This window comes from Tamandua tetradactyla, chromosome 18, assembly GCF_023851605.1.
Source record: "Tamandua tetradactyla isolate mTamTet1 chromosome 18, mTamTet1.pri, whole genome shotgun sequence".
Taxonomy (NCBI): domain Eukaryota; kingdom Metazoa; phylum Chordata; class Mammalia; order Pilosa; family Myrmecophagidae; genus Tamandua; species Tamandua tetradactyla.
In genome coordinates, this window is record NC_135344.1 from 76514581 (window position 1) to 76530187 (window position 15607).

General features: G+C 40.3%; 2 protein-coding genes across 18 annotated transcripts in view; both read right to left on the reverse strand.

The window, feature by feature from the left end:
• SPIRE1 (spire type actin nucleation factor 1) overlaps positions 1-11079 on the reverse strand; it is a 362107-nt gene extending 351028 nt beyond the window's left edge. For 8 of the 14 annotated variants that reach the window (XM_077136026.1, XM_077136028.1, XM_077136025.1 and 5 more), the window contains exon 1: positions 9255-9535. In XM_077136026.1, coding sequence (XP_076992141.1) covers positions 9255-9528 — 274 coding nt within the window. In that variant the 5' untranslated portion in view covers positions 9529-9535. Of the gene's footprint in view, positions 1-9254; positions 9536-10321 lie in introns of those variants that run through there. The other 6 variants (XM_077136029.1, XM_077136030.1, XM_077136039.1 and 3 more) reach the window with 4 other exon arrangements.
• A 3343-nt stretch (positions 11080-14422) lies between these two features.
• Positions 14423-15607, reverse strand: part of CEP76 (centrosomal protein 76) — a 59835-nt gene continuing 58650 nt past the window's right edge. For 2 of the 4 annotated variants that reach the window (XR_013165309.1, XR_013165310.1), the window contains exon 14: positions 14423-15175. Coding sequence is in view for 1 of the 4 variants with exons in the window: in XM_077136042.1 (XP_076992157.1) it covers positions 15159-15175 (17 nt within the window). In the remaining 3 variants the exon portion in view is untranslated. The remainder of the gene's footprint in view (positions 15176-15607) is intronic. The other 2 variants (XR_013165311.1, XM_077136042.1) reach the window with 2 other exon arrangements.

The following is a 15607-nucleotide window of genomic DNA, read 5'->3' on the forward strand; positions in this document are numbered from 1 at the left end:
TTTTGCCATTTGGTCTTTATAACTCTTAACAACATTTTTTTTTTTAATTTTTAAAGTTTTTCGGAGGTATAATTTACATACCATACAACTTGATTAAGTGTGCCATTCAACTGTACTTAGTAAATACATAAAGCTGTGCAACCGTAGCCACAACCAGTGTGGAAAAAGGTTCAGCAATGTCCTCCCTGCCCATCAAAGCCAATTCCCACTCTTGTTCCCAGCCCCAGCAGCCACTGGTACCTTTTGTATCTGGCTTCTTCCTTTCCTTTGATGTCCTTTTAAAGATAATTCTAACCAAACTGCAGATGCACAAGTTGAATGGATTATAAGCCTTGGTTAACGGTCTGCTCTCCTCATCGACCTGTGCCTGTGTTATTCTATTAAAATATGATGAAAATCCATAAGCCAACTCAAGAACTAGAATACTCATATTGACCACTCGCCAGGTGCTGTGCCGCTGGGGGTGACCACTCTCCTGAATTCTGTGTTATCCCCTTGCCTTTATCACACCATAGTACAATCACATGGAAACAATACCATGTATGTTCATCTGACACACCTCACTTTTACTGTTTTCAGACTTTGTGCAAAGGGTATCATCATCTACCTGACACTGGGGTCCTCCTTTTCTCCCCATTCAGCATTACGTTCCTTAGAATCACCCTTATCATCTCAGGAATTGTGGGTCTTTCTTTTCCACTGCTGTTAATATTTCATGGCCAAGAATATGATTGGTCTTCGGGTTGTTCCCACTTTTTTACTCTTCTAAACATGCTGTTGTGGACATCATAAATTATCTTCTGTGAGTATAATGTGTGTATAGACATCTTTTGATAATTCTGTCACTCTTCACATTGAAGATTGTGCCAAAAGCTGCTAGTTTTTCCCTAATATCCGTTCTTCACTTCTTCCTTCCCTGGGTTTCATCTGAGTGCATGACTACCCAGTATTAAGACTGCATTTCCCAATCACTCTTGCAGCTGGAATACGACCGAGTTCTGGTCAATAGGGTAAAAGCAAGAGTGACAGGCGCAGCTTTGGGGAGGTGAGCTTCAAGGGAGGGGCATGCCCTTTGCTGCACATTCAACCTTCCCTTGGCTGGAATGCACACATGATAGCTGGAACTGAGGCCAAACACTGAAGTGGAAACCACGTGTTATGGGTGGAGGAGCAACAAGATAGAAGGATCCTGGGTTCCTGATAAGTAGGGTAGTAGGGCCTTGGTCCTACGCAAAGTCTCCCTCAGTCCCTGTGCCAGGACCCCTGCCTGATGGACAGGGGCTTCCAGGGGCTTCAACAGGGAATAAAGAATCAGTTCTCCTCAGTAAGAGGTTCCAAAGGACAGGTGGGAGGTGGGAGCCTAGAGAGGCCAGCACAGACTGGCTCATTCATTCATTCAACAGTGATGTATCAAGGCTCTCTTAGGCATCAGATGTTATTTTAGGTGAGTAACGGGCTCAAATTCCCCGGCTCATGAGGTTTACACAATAGTGGAGGGAACTTTCTGGGGCCACTGTCTGGAGAGGCTTAATTGAAGGAAATGGAAATATCCACTGGAGGTGGCTCTAGGACAGACTGATGGTCCTCCTAGGAGCTGAGCCAAAGTCCATGGGGATAGGAGCCACAACCATACTTCTCGGATGTCTGCACTTCAGACAGCTGTGGCGCAGGGCTTCCAGGAAAGGAAGACGTTCTGTGTGCATCTGGCATCACTTCTCCTGATGTTTTCAAAGTTCCAGCATGTTGCAGTATGCTCACTTCAGCTTCTCTATAGTCAGCGCTTGGCAGGGGCTGCTGTGAAGACCACTGCGGGGACACACCGTGTCCACACCCCTGGGAGTTTGCATCTGCTGATGAGGGTTCCCAGCTGTCCTCCAGCTGCCACCAGTATCTGCCTGTCCCTCTGCTGGAGTGCAGGGACACTGGAGCTCAGGCAGGGCAGAACCCCCAGGACTGGGACTGGCCCCAGCCCCGGCCCCTTGGGCCTGTGACTCTTGCAACATTTCGGACTCTCACTCTTCCATTAATGCCTATTTCCATATTTATTTGGTTTTTTATACTGTATCATTTGAGTCCCTTCTCATTTGTTTCTATATATATTTTTCATGTATACTCTTTATGAGTACATGTGTTAATATTTAAAATCCTAGATCTATAACCAATCATATTTGACTTGAAATCAACATATCTTCAAAAGAATATGCATTCACTGTTTCAAAATCCCTTCCCACACCTTTTTTTTTTTGAACTTCTTACAAATTATATCTTTCTACAGAGTTATGTTCAAAACCATTGGTTTATCATTGTTTTCTACACTTCGGCACCTGCAAGAAGTAAGAAATGGAGCTACATAATGAAAAACACAGTAGAACAGTACTCATATTTATAATTACCCATATGGTTAGTTTTACTGGAGGTCTTCATTTCTTTATGCTATTTTGATCCACTGTCTAATGTCCTTTCCTTTCAGTCTGAAGAACTCCCTGTAGCATTGCTTGTAGGGCAGGTATAGAAATAATGAACTTCCTCAGCTTTTGGTTAAATGGGATGCCTAAATCTCTCCCTCATTTTTTAAAAGAAAATCTTGCTGGGTATAAATCTTGCTTTGCAATTCATTGTTTTCTTTCAGCACTTTAAGTATTTCATACCACTGTCTTCCCTGCCTCTGTAGTTTCTAATGAGAAGTTGGAACATAACCCTATTGAGATTCCTTTGTACCTAACACACTGGTTTTCTCTTGTCACGTTCAGACCTCTCTCCTTGCCCTTGGTATTGGACAATTTGATTACTATGTGTATGGGAATGGTTCTCTTTTAGTTTATGCTGTTCGGGGCTCACTAGGATTCCTGAATGTATATATTCATGTTTTTTCATTAAATCTGGACTGTTTCCTGACATTATTTTCTTGATTATACCTTCTGTCCCTTTCTCTTCCTTCTCCTTATGCGACTTCCATAAAGCATATATTAGTATGGTTGAGGTCTCACACAGGTCTCCTGGACTCTGTTCTTTTCTATTCTTTTTCCTCTGTTTTTCAGCATGAATCATTTTCGTTGTCCAGGATCACTGATTCTTTCTTCTTTCACCTTCAATCTGATGTGGAAACTGTCTATGGAATTCTTCATTTCAGTTATTATGCTCTTTAACTCCAGTGTTTCTCTGGAGTGAGTCCATTATTGCCCATTCACTGCTTTCCTCGGTTCTTTTTCTGTGTTTGCTTTATCTTCTTAAGCACACTGAGGGTGGTTCTCTTCAAAGTCTCTGTTCAGTAAGTCTAACATCTGGTCTTCTTTGTTAATTATTTCTGGATTTTAGGTCAATGTTTTTTTCCTTCTAAAGTACAGTTAAACTTAATGAGCATCCCAACACCATCTTAACCTTAAGAACTAGTATCTGAGTTTATGGTGTATTAGAGAGGCTAGAGGGAAGTACCTGAAACTGCAGAACTGTGTTCCAGTAGACATGGTTCTTGAAGATAATTGTATAATGATATAGCTTTTGCAATGGTACTATGTGATTGTGAGAACCTTGTGTCCGATGCTCCTTTTATCTACAGTATGGACAGACGAGTAAAAATATGGATAAGAAATAAATAACAGAGGGAACAAAGGTTAAAATAAATTGAGTAGATTGAAATACTAGCAGTCAATGGAAGGGGGTGGTAAGGGGTATATAGTATGTATGAGTTTTTTCTTTTTCCTTTCTTTTGCTAGAGAGATGCAATTCTGAGCCATGGATTATAACCATGACAAGAATGTTTGCAAGTCAAGAATGTTTGTACGTTTGTTCGTTGTTTATAATAAAAATACTTTTAAAAAAAGAACAAGTATCTGTATATGACTAAATTCTTATCTTTCTCCTTGTATAAGGCAGAAATACAGACACAAACACACAAAAGCATTACTCAAAGATACCTCCCCAGCATGCCTGTGGTCACTCTCAAACTACCCAACAAAAGTGGAAGTGTGTTGGAGGGTGTGCTGGTTTGAAAGGAAGTATGCCCCCTAAGAAAAGCCATGCTTTAATATGAAGCTCATTTCTTAAAGGTAGAATAATCCCTATTCAGTACCGTATATTTGAAACTGTAATGAGATCATCTCCCTGGTTGATGTGAGTTAAGAATGGTTGTTAAACTGGATTAGGGGATGACATGTCTCCACCCATTTGAGTGGGTCTTGATTAGTTTCTGAAGTCCTATAAAAGAGGAAACATTTTAGAGATTCAGAGAGATTCAGAGATATTCAGAGAGAGCAACACTACAAAGCAGAGAGTCCACCAGCCAGCGACCTTTGGAGATGAAGAAGGAAGACACCTCCCGGGGAGCTTCATGAAATAGGAAGCCAGGAGAGAAAGCTAGCAGATGACGCCGTGTTCGCCATGTGCCCTTCCAGCTGAGACAGAGAAGCCCTGACTGTGTTCGCCATGTGCCTTCTCACTTGAGAGAGAAACCCTGAACTTCATCGGCCTTCTTGAACCAAGGTATCTTTCCCTAGATGCCTTTGATTGGACATTTCTTTAGACTTGTTTTAATTGGGACATTTTCTCAGCCTTAGAACTGTAAACTAGCAACTCATTAAATTCCACTTGTTAAAAGCCATTCTGTTTCTGGTATATTGCATTCTGGCAGCTAACAAACTAGAACAGAGGGTAAATTGGAAATGAAAGCAACAGCAATCTTAACCAATTTATGGTTAAGATATCTTACTTTTACAAATTACCACATGAACATAATTTCCAGAAGTTTAGAAGGGGCATATGTAAATAAGTTGAAGCTACATTGGCTTCACAATAAATCCATCTCTGTGTTTAAGCTTTATTTTTCCTTCTTCAGTAACCAGGCTTATTTATCTTCACATCACCTATGAAACTAAAATACTTCTTGCACATGACTGGAACTCAAGACATATTTGTTAAGTTGAATGAAACCCACATATTTAAACATAATGTTTAAAGAGGATTAATTCTTAACTATTACTGTAACTGAAAAGGCATTTCACCCTAATATCCCTAATATCACCATTTATCCCACCACTAAACTCAACATATATATATACATACTTTACAGGTTATTTTCATTTAATGATCAGGATATGACCACTCAAGAAATATAGCATGAATGGACAAAAACAACTGTCTTTAAACATGTTTTCACTATTTCACCTTCTCCACAAATATTCAGTCCTTTTTAAAATCAAATAGGATATTACTCCAAGATCATTCTCCCTACCAAATAAACCTTGCCGAGAAGACTGACCATATCCTCTTTTCAAATTCTAAACAAAGCCTGAATGTTCCCTATACCAAGAAGCCATTCTCAACGGATCCCTTTATTAGGAGGGACACAAGCTTTCATTGTTCTACATAGGAAAGCCAACTACCAATTTTAAGATGACTTTTAAGAAAGATGTGTCCATAATTTTTAAAATATTCTTTACTCATCTAAAACTAAAGGTATATCAAAAATTTTTAAATCAAAATTTGAAATAAACTATGTTTGTCAGATGGGTATTTAAAGCCTGGGAGCCTGATGAGACCAGGCATGATTCTAAGATTAATACTACTGAAATTAATATTCTTTGTGGCAACCCAGAAAAGAAATGTTTTCATCTTTGAGAAGATCTAGAATGCTACTTAAATAACATCAATTACTGCTTTCAAAAGAACATATATACCACAATGTCTTCTGCATGTCAGTTAGGTGTACTGGTGACAAGGCTGCAGGCTGTATATGCAGAGCCTGAGTATTCTTAACTCATTAATGGTAAGAAAGTGAAAACTTCACACAACCTATACATGATCAATCTTTTTTTCAAACAATGAGGTCTTATTATGATTACAACTGCATAAACAATGGAGAAGACAAAATTTCTAAATGGGCCTCTTAAGAATAATAAACCTTCTTGATTTTAAGCAATCTATTATTCTGTCATTACAGAAATACTTCATAAAATATACTGCTCATTTTAAGATCTTAATTCATGATCAATCATTTTTACTGCAAGATCCTCGAAAGAGTTAATTTTTCCTTTTTCTTTATCTCTTTCAGTCCTATATCATAACTATTTTTATGGCTATGCTGGCATATGGCTCTACAACATATCTAAATACTAAATAAAATTGCTTCATGGTTTTCTTTCAATATTGATCTCATTTCCATGCCTCCCACATTGTTAATCATTTTTCTGATTCACTGATGCTATTTCTCTTACAGTGTATTTCCATTTATTTTATTCAAACTGAAGGTGAATATTTTGGATATATCAGAACTAAAAATAAACAATCACTTCTATATTCAGCCCCAGAACCTGTCAGCAAAGCCTGGGCGCTTCTCCTTCCGGTGGGATTAACTGGCGGACACTGCAGCTCGTGGCAGGGACCTCTGCCCTCACTCATTCACCTGGACAAGAGTGGACAATGCCCAGCTGAAGAAGTCAACTGCTTGAGGACAGCCAGGATCCACTTCTCCAACTGAACACAATTCCGGCCACTAAGATCGCCTGCTGGATTAGTGATCTTCAACCAGGGTCAATTTTGCCCCCCAGGGGACATAAGACAATGTCTGAAGATGGCTTTTATCGTCACGCTGGTGCTGGGGAGGGATGGAGAGAGCTACTGGTATCGAAAGGGTAGAGGCGAGGATGTTGCTAAACAACGTACAACACGCAGGACAGACCCCACAACAAATAATGATCAACAAATACTTATCCGGCCCAAAATGTCAACAGTGCCAGGTTGAGAAAGCCTGACCTAGGTATCTGTGGCAATTCTGAGGGAAATATACAACTGCACTAGTCGCACCAGAGCGGTGTGAATGGACCACTGGGTTAGGGAAGGAAGGAACAAAAACTGAGACCTGCTATCTACCAAGCCTCGCTAGTCACTTTACATATAGTCATTGCATTTAAACGTCTACCCCACGGAAAAAAGAGGTATATTCTCATTTTACAGATGAAAATGCTCTTCTCAGGGAGTTGAAGAACTTGCTCAAGCTAGGAAGGGGAGGTTTCATAATACCAACTCAAAACAAATCTGTTTCACTCCATAATACTATAAATGTTAAGGGCCTGGATTCGAGTCTCAGAGTCACCTGTATGTCCTTGACAAAGTCACTTAACTTCCCTTTCCCTAAGCTTTCATTTAAAAAATAAATCAATGGACAACTTAAACATTTAAATGCTGCCCACTGCCAACTACAAATTATCAGGTTAAACCCCTTACAATAAAAAACCAAATGCTTCTTACAATGGAGATGCTATGATTATAATTTTTCCTTAAAAGTAGATTTTAAGCACTTGTGCACAGTACCAAAGCATTCAGAATTTTTAAGAATCAAGACTAAATGTTCAGAAGATATTTTATCTTCCACAGCCATGTGTCTACTAGTCCTAGGAGGAAATGAACTAATACAAACGGTATTCTAGTTTGAACCTCCCAAATTCCTTCAGTCAATAGGCCCTAAAATGCTCCAGACCGTATCACAACTTAGATGAGGCTCTCTCCAAAGCTAGTAGTGCAGGTCTGGGGCAGAGCTAAGGAAGAAGATTACAAATTCCTAAACACTGCTGGCAAAACAACTCTACTCGCTATTCTCTCCATAGTGCATTACATCAAGGTAAGATTCATTTCAACATAAGCTTCTGATTTAAACAACAACAACAACAAAAACCTAACACCAGAATCTATCAGTCCTTGACCACTAAACTGTTAGTGGTCTAGAAACATATTTTAAGCTATACTATTCTAGAATTAAGTTGGAGACACACAAATATGTGAGCTAGGGTTTGTTCTTTCTAGAAATTACCACTACCAATGCTGCTTCTAAAACCAAATTGCAAACAACAATTTTTCTTCTTGAAATTCTAGTTCCCGAAGTATGATTTTGCTGTGTTTTACAAATACATATTTTCATATCATTTTAATAAATTGTAAATAAGTTGAAATCAACTTATTTCCCATTAACATCAAATCCAAGTCTAAAGGCAATCAATAACTCAAATAAATTTAAAAACTATTTGAAATAAAATAATTCCAAAAGAATAAAAGCCTGGCTTTAAACAAATAAAAATTCTAAAATCTGTTTATATAAAAACACTGTACACTACAAAAGAAAAAAATGTTCTGGTGGAACTGAAAGAATCAATAACTGTTATCTTCAATGCTCTTTAATCAATTTAGATAAAGCTTTTCATTAAATGTCATTTTACTGACTAGTTATGAATTGCATCTTTCACCTTAAGTATTTGACACTTCCATCAACTTTCTAAAAGACAGGATTGTTTTTCTGTTTTTAACAGACATGCCTTTGAAAAGGCAATAAAAATTGAAAGTAGAAACTTATCAACCTCCTCGTCCTCATCAGTAAACACCTGAGTAAGCCCTGGTCATGTGCTACTGTTGGGTGATAACCATACTGCCATTAGACAATGATCTAACTAAATACATGTCTACTTACCTGGACAACCTGTCACCTTTTTACTTCCCAAGCCTACGTTCTTCACCACAACAAATTTTAACATAGGACAGGTAAATAATGGTAATTTTCTAACTTTCAGGAGCCAAAAGTAATTATTTCCTTTTTCCATTTCTCCCAAAATAGCAGAATTGAACTCAGATTTCTGCTTTTGTATTTCCAAACGAAAGAATACTGTTGTCAAACTTAAAACACTATTGCTTCACTATTCATTCTGAAAGGTGCAATTATCCTGACACCGGAATTAACTATCCGTGACTAGATCTCACATGATGAGTCCTTTATAGTAAGTACCTTATCGCACTACAAACATAACAAGTGAATAGCCAAGACACTTCAATACGCATACATATCTGATCATCAAAAGGACCCAACCCACGCAATTTTCCAAACAAGCAGGGCACAGCTGGCGTGTGGTGGTCTGCAAAATTACAGGCGCCCTCAGCAACGTCCCTCCCCGCGAGACGGCCCGGCACGGCCCACCCACCCTCGGGACAGCTCCCCTTTGTGTGCCACCCCGCGAGGCTCAGACCTACAGGGACCTCCGCCCCACACGGAGGGAAGACCCCCGGCGGGGGGGGGCGGGGCAGATCTCTGGACCCCTCCCCCGTGGCAGGACTCGGGCCCGCGCACGCCCGCGGCAGGGGTGGTCCCCGGAGGTGCAGGTCTCTGGGATCCCCCATGGAAAGACCCGGGCCCGCGCACGGTCTGCGGCAGGAGGGTCTCCGCCGACTTGGGAGTCCCCGGGCCCCTCCCCGCCCCCCGCAAGGCCCGAGGCGCTCACCCGCGGCAGGGGGCGGCTCACCCGCGCCGCGGGCCGTGGGGGCCAACGTGACGGTGCCGTCCCTCCAGACGCGGATTTGCGCGGCCGAGGCGGCCCTGCGGCGGGGCCGGCGGCGGGCTTCGGCGGCACGCAGAGAGCCGCAACACTGGTAGCACACGGCCCACGCCTGCTCCTCATTGATGGGCTGGTTGTAGAGCCGCAGGATCTCCTCCAGGCTTAGCGAGTCCGGCGGGCCCCCGTCCTCGCCGCCCGCAGCCGCTCCGCGCTCCGCCATGCCCGCCGGCACCCTGCGCCCGGGCGCACCGCGGCTCGCGCGTCCCCTCAGCTCAGGAGTCACGTCTCCGCGCGCGCCGCCGTCCCATTCCCGAGGCCGCCGCCCCACCCCCGGCCGAGCGCGCGTCGCCGCAGGGACACAAGGAGAGGGCCGAGCCGTGGGCGAGCGAGACAACCGCGAGAAGACTCCCGACGCCGCCGCGGCTACTGACAGGAGCCCGGCAGCCCGGCCAGCGCGTAGCTACGCAACGGCGTCCGCCGGCCCCGCCCCCGCCTCCACGCCCGTCCGCGACAGGCCACGCCCCCACGCCCGCCCCCGCCGGCTTCGCCGCCACGCCACGCCCCCGCCTCTACCCGGGTCCCGGCAGGCTCCGCCCCCACAGCCCGCCTCCACCGCCTCCCCCGGGAGACCCGCTTCCCATGCCGCTGCCATCCGTGCACCGATCCCGCCTGGGCCCCCGGGCCCGCCCCTCACCTCCCGCTCCGGGAGAGGTTGGGCAGCCCGGAGCCGTCGGGTTGCGGCTGTCCCGAGAGCTGCCGTCAGCCTGCAAATGGCGCCGTCCGGTTCCGGCCACGACGGCCCCCGCGGCCCCGCTGGCCCTCAGCCCCTGCCACCACCCCATGCCACACTGATCCCCTCCGGGAACGCCGTGCCACGACTCTCTTCGCACCCTGAGCCCAATTGGATTGCGTTCCCATGCAGGCCAGGGCGGGCGCCGTGGCCTCGGCGCTGCGCTCGCACGGCCTCGCGGGCCTCTTGCCCGCACCCCCTGCCCTCTGGACGGATTTCTTACGGTTTACTTAGTCGCTGGGCTATGGATAGCGCCCTCTTCTCCCCCGTGCGCCGAGCGCGAGGAGCAGGGCTGGTGTCTTTGCACGCGTACTAAATAATTTGAAGAGGGCGGTTTCAGCGACCTTCATTTACAACATTTATGCAACTCTTCGCATAATAATGTCTTCAAAAATCACGTTCATTGTAACGTTCAGTTAACCTAGTCTGCGCATATGAAGCGTGTGACAGCGTTGAACTGACGCCAAATAAATACCCCCCCAGCCTTGTTGAACCCACTAAGTACATTTGCGCAATAAAAACATAATTATTAAAACAATCACCCATTAATAACTGAATTTTATTGGTGATGTTCTACTGTGGGCTAAAAGGCTGGCTAGCTCTGTGGGAGAACTCTTTCAGTTGAAAGCATCCATCAAGAAATTTACCTATAATAAGTGCCAGTAAACCTTCTAGAACACACTTTCCTGTGCAATATTAGAAGTGGCACTTTCAACAATTGCATCTTCAATGAAAATTACAAGTCAATTGTTAAAACTTAAGATACCACAGTATAAGCAAAAAATGGGAAAAAGAAGAAAAAGGGTATAAGGGAAGAGTTAAGAGATTGCACTGAGAAGGGGAGAAACCTTCTCCATGGGCATCTAATAATTTCACTTAAAGGGATAAAAACAACCCCTTAAAAAGTAACGTGATTTAATTTGGGGAAAATTAATCCATTATAAAAAATGCAGTATCTATGTGTGCCAAAGCCCTGAAAGGCAAAGATCTCATTCCTAACGTGGTGATTTTACACACAGACTCTTAATTAAAAACATGGACAAAAGTCCCAAAATTTGCTGTCTTAAAAGTTTCGACTTTAAGCGGATTTTCAGAGAGGATGAAAATAGTTCCAGCAATCCAGAATACAGAAAAATGGTTTACTTTTACAGACAACACCACCATCTTCTGGCCCTGTGGGATATTGCTCCTTTGTGGTAGTTTGACAACTACAAGTCAAAATTTTTGTCCTTGCCTTATCCCTAAAGGGCAAGTTAGATGAATTAACCAAGAAGTGAATCCCTGAGCCCAGTCACTTGCCAAGATAAGAAGGAAGGGAAGATAGAGGGAATTAGAAGTGATGAAGAGGACACAAATCCAACCTTCAACTCAAAGGTATGCCTTAAAAACACTTTGCAACACAATGCTATTTTCCCTTTCCTAAGCAGTAATTTTTTAAATATAAATAAATGTATAAAGGAAAAACATGTTATTGAAGTGCAGAAATGTCACATACAAACAGAAGGGCAATTCTGACAAAATACAAATTCATGAGTATGATTTTTAAGTACATTTCTTGCCTTGTGAGCTTACTTGGAATTAAGTTGAGGCAACATGACAATTAGGATGTTGTTTCATGTTTCTTCCTTACACAGAATAAAAAAGGAAAAGGAAATCTTAAGAATTCTAGCTATCATTAAATAACCTGAACAATTGACACATTTTTTTCACTAAGACAGTATAATTCTATTAACATTTATGTGATTTTCATTACCCCTTGAAATTTTTTTTTTCATGATTTTTAACCTTGATAGGGTATGGGATTTTGTCAAAATCTTTTCTGTGTCTATTGAGGTGATTGTCTATTTTTATCCCTCCTCCATTCTGTTAATATGGTATAGTACATTAATTTTGGATATTAACTTTGTATTCCTGTAATAAATCTCACATGGGCAAGGTAAGTATTCATTTCTATGTTGCTGGATTTAGTGTACTAGTATTTTGTTGAGGAATTTGCATCTATAGTCCACAGGATATTGGTCTGAAGTTTCCTTTTCTTGTAATGTCTTTGTCTAGTTTAGATATCAGGATAATAATGACTTCAAATAATCAATTGGGAAGTGTTCTCTGCCATTTAATTTGTGGATAATTTTAATTTTTTATGACTGAATCTATCTCTTTACTTGTTATTGGTCTGTTCATATTTTCTGTTTCTTCTTGAGTCAGATAGCTTGTGTTTCTAGAATTTCCATTTCATCTGGGTTATCTAATTTGTTGCCATAAAAATAATTCCTTTTATTTCTGTAAGGTCAGTAGTAAGATCCTCTCTTTCATTCCAAATTTTAATAATTTGAGTCCTACCTACATTTTTTTCCTTAATCAATCTAACTAAAGTTTGTTAATTATGCTGATTATATCATAGAAACAATATTGTTTTCATTGACTTTCTCTATTATTCCTCTTCTCCACACTCTAATCCATTTACTTTACTCCATTCCTTTCTTCTGCTTGCTTTGGGTTTAGTTTGCTCTTCTTTATTAAATTTCTTAGCAGAATAGTCTAGGATACTGATTTGAGATATTTTTCTTGTTTAATATAGGCATGCACAGTTAAATTTCCCTATACTATATTTTCATTTTAATTTTTCTAAAAAGTATTTTCTTATTTCCTTTGTGATTTCTTCTTGGACTCATTTTTATTTCAGAGTGTGTTTTTATCCCAGAGGATCAAGAAGGCAGATGCATAAAATGTAATAAATCAGTGATTTAGGACTCAAGGTAAAAGCATGTAATTTATGACAAGAACTACATAAAGTTGGAGGGATGGTGGGTATAGGAACATCTTTTGTATGTACCATTGAAATTAAGTTTGTATTAAAGAAAATGAGATTTTTAAAGATTTAGAATGTTGGCTGGATAGATAAAATGAATGGCAAAATTGACAAAATGTTAAAACTGGTGAGCCTGGACACTGGTTGGGGGTGGGGTGGGTAGAGGCATGTTGGTGCCCTCTGCATGGGGCCTGCATTGCTCTTGCAACTTTCCTGTGAGTTTGAAAGTATTGCAAAACAAAAACTTAAAAAAAAAAAGTGTGCATTTAAATTTTCATATATTTTAGAATTTACTAAATTTCCTTCTGTTGATTTCTAATTTTATGCCCTTATGATCAGAAAACATACATTTTTACAATTTCAATTTTAAATTTACTCTGACTTGTTTTATGGCCTGTCATATGGTTTATTCTGGAGAATACGCACTTGAGAAGAATGTGTATTCTACATTTGTTGGTTAGAGTGTTGTATAGTTGTATGTTAGGCCTAACTGATTGGTGGTGGTGTTCAAGTCTTCTATTTCCTATTGATCTTTGGCCTAATTGTTATACCCATTATTGAAAGTATACTATTGAAGTTTCCAAATATTAATGTTGAATTCTCTATTTCTCTCTCCACTTCTGAGTTTTTGCTTTGCATATTTTGGGCAGTGTTATTAGGTGCTTTTATCTTTAGAATTATTATGTCTTCCTAATAGATTGACACTTTTATCAATATTAATTGTCCAAATTTTGTCTTAAATTAAATTTGGTCTGATTTTAGACTATCCAGTCCATCTCTCTTTTAAGAAATCAGATTATGGAAGTACTTTGTTTACATGGTGTGTCTTTTTCTATTCTTACCTTCATTTTTGTGTCTCTAAATCTACAATGTATCTTTTGTGGACAGCATATAGTTCCAGCATGCTTAAAAAAAATTTCTCCACTCTTGATTCATTTGGATTTAGTGTAACTACTGAAAAGATAGGATTTAGATCTTCCACTTTCCTACATATCCTGTCTTTTTGTCCCTATATTCCTCAATTACTGACTTCTTTTATATTAAATACACATTTTCCAGTTTTAATTCCCTTCTAAATCCTTTTACTATTATTATTTTACTTATTTTATTAGTGGTTGCCCTGAGGGTTACAATTAACATCTTAAAACAATCTAGCTTGAATTAATGCTAATTTAATTTCAATAATATTACAAAACATTTGCTTGTAAATAAGTTCATTCCTTATCCCTTCCTATTTTACAGTCATTATCATAGAAATTATATCTTCATACGTTGTATGTACATTAACACAGATTTCTAATGAAAGCTTTTTGCAATTTTCTTGTAAATCAGATAAAAGAATTACAAATTAAAAATACATTACCCTGTCTTTTCTGTTTACCTATGTAGTTACTTTTATCTGTGTTCTTTATTTCTTTTTGTGGATTTGACTTATTGCCTAACAACCTTTCATCTCAGCCCAAAGAAAAAGGGTGAGATTAAAAAATGCTAGATTTTTTAAAGCATTTTATTTTTAAATACTTTCAAACTTACAGGACAGTTACCAAAACAATACAAACCCCACACAGAGAACTACAACATACCCCCACTCCCTCCAGATAACCACATATACCAATTTTAACATTTTGCCACACTTACTTTATCATTCTATCTGTACCTGTCTGTCTATCTATCTAATAATCCAATTTCTGAACACTTGAGTGTAGGTTGAACACCTGAATACTTAACAAGCCTCTGAAAGTGATTGCTGACAATTAAAAGGCTACCAGGAAAGAGATTCTCTGTGGGTTTGAAGCAATGCCATGGAATCACTCACCACCACCCCATTTTCTCATTTTCAAATCAAATTCAAAGATTCAAATGCCTTTTTTGTTCAGTATATTTTGTTCCAATTTGTCACTGATTTTATTTTTTACTCTGTAGTTCACCACTTTTCTATATAGTTGAAATATCTGACTCAACAATTCAAATCAACATGAAATGTCTTTTCTCAAAGTGGTCTTAGATCTGCGAAAAATGGAGGCAAGTGTTCCTCTGAGTAAGACTTTAGTTTTCATTGATTTTGTTGTATTTATTACAAAATGGAATCCTTGAAAATTTTTCTCATATGTACTTATCATTTCTGCAGACTAAATGTACTTCATGCTTTGTACTCTGATGTGCTGTCCAGGCTGCTCTGAGTCTTTCCGGGGACACAGACTTCCTGGAGCACATGAGCCTGTGCAGGCCAAACTTATCCAGACAACTGCTCCTAAGAGGCACATTCACCTAGAAAAGTGTACCAGAAGGGAAAAAACAGAACACCATAATTATTCGGTGTCATAAATTATACTCTATATAGTTATAAACTGTAATTCTGTAGTGCCATCTTCTACTTTGAAAGTGTTCTTCTTGCTTACACAACTTGAAGGGTCAGATATTGTTATACAAATCTTACAGATGAGAAAGTACAGCCCCAGGGCAAAATGCAGGACCAGCAAATGCAAGAGGTGGAACCTGGCTTCCAGGCCTCCTGAACAGCCTTTCCACTATGTTGCAATGTCTCTCTACACTTACACAGGACAACAGGAAGACTCCTGACACTCCATCCCTCATTCCAGAGGCTTTTAAATGTGAACATACCAATATGACTAATACAGTTTTTGATATTTTAAAACACTTTAACTGAAATAAAGTGAGGAGGGCACATCTTCCTAGACT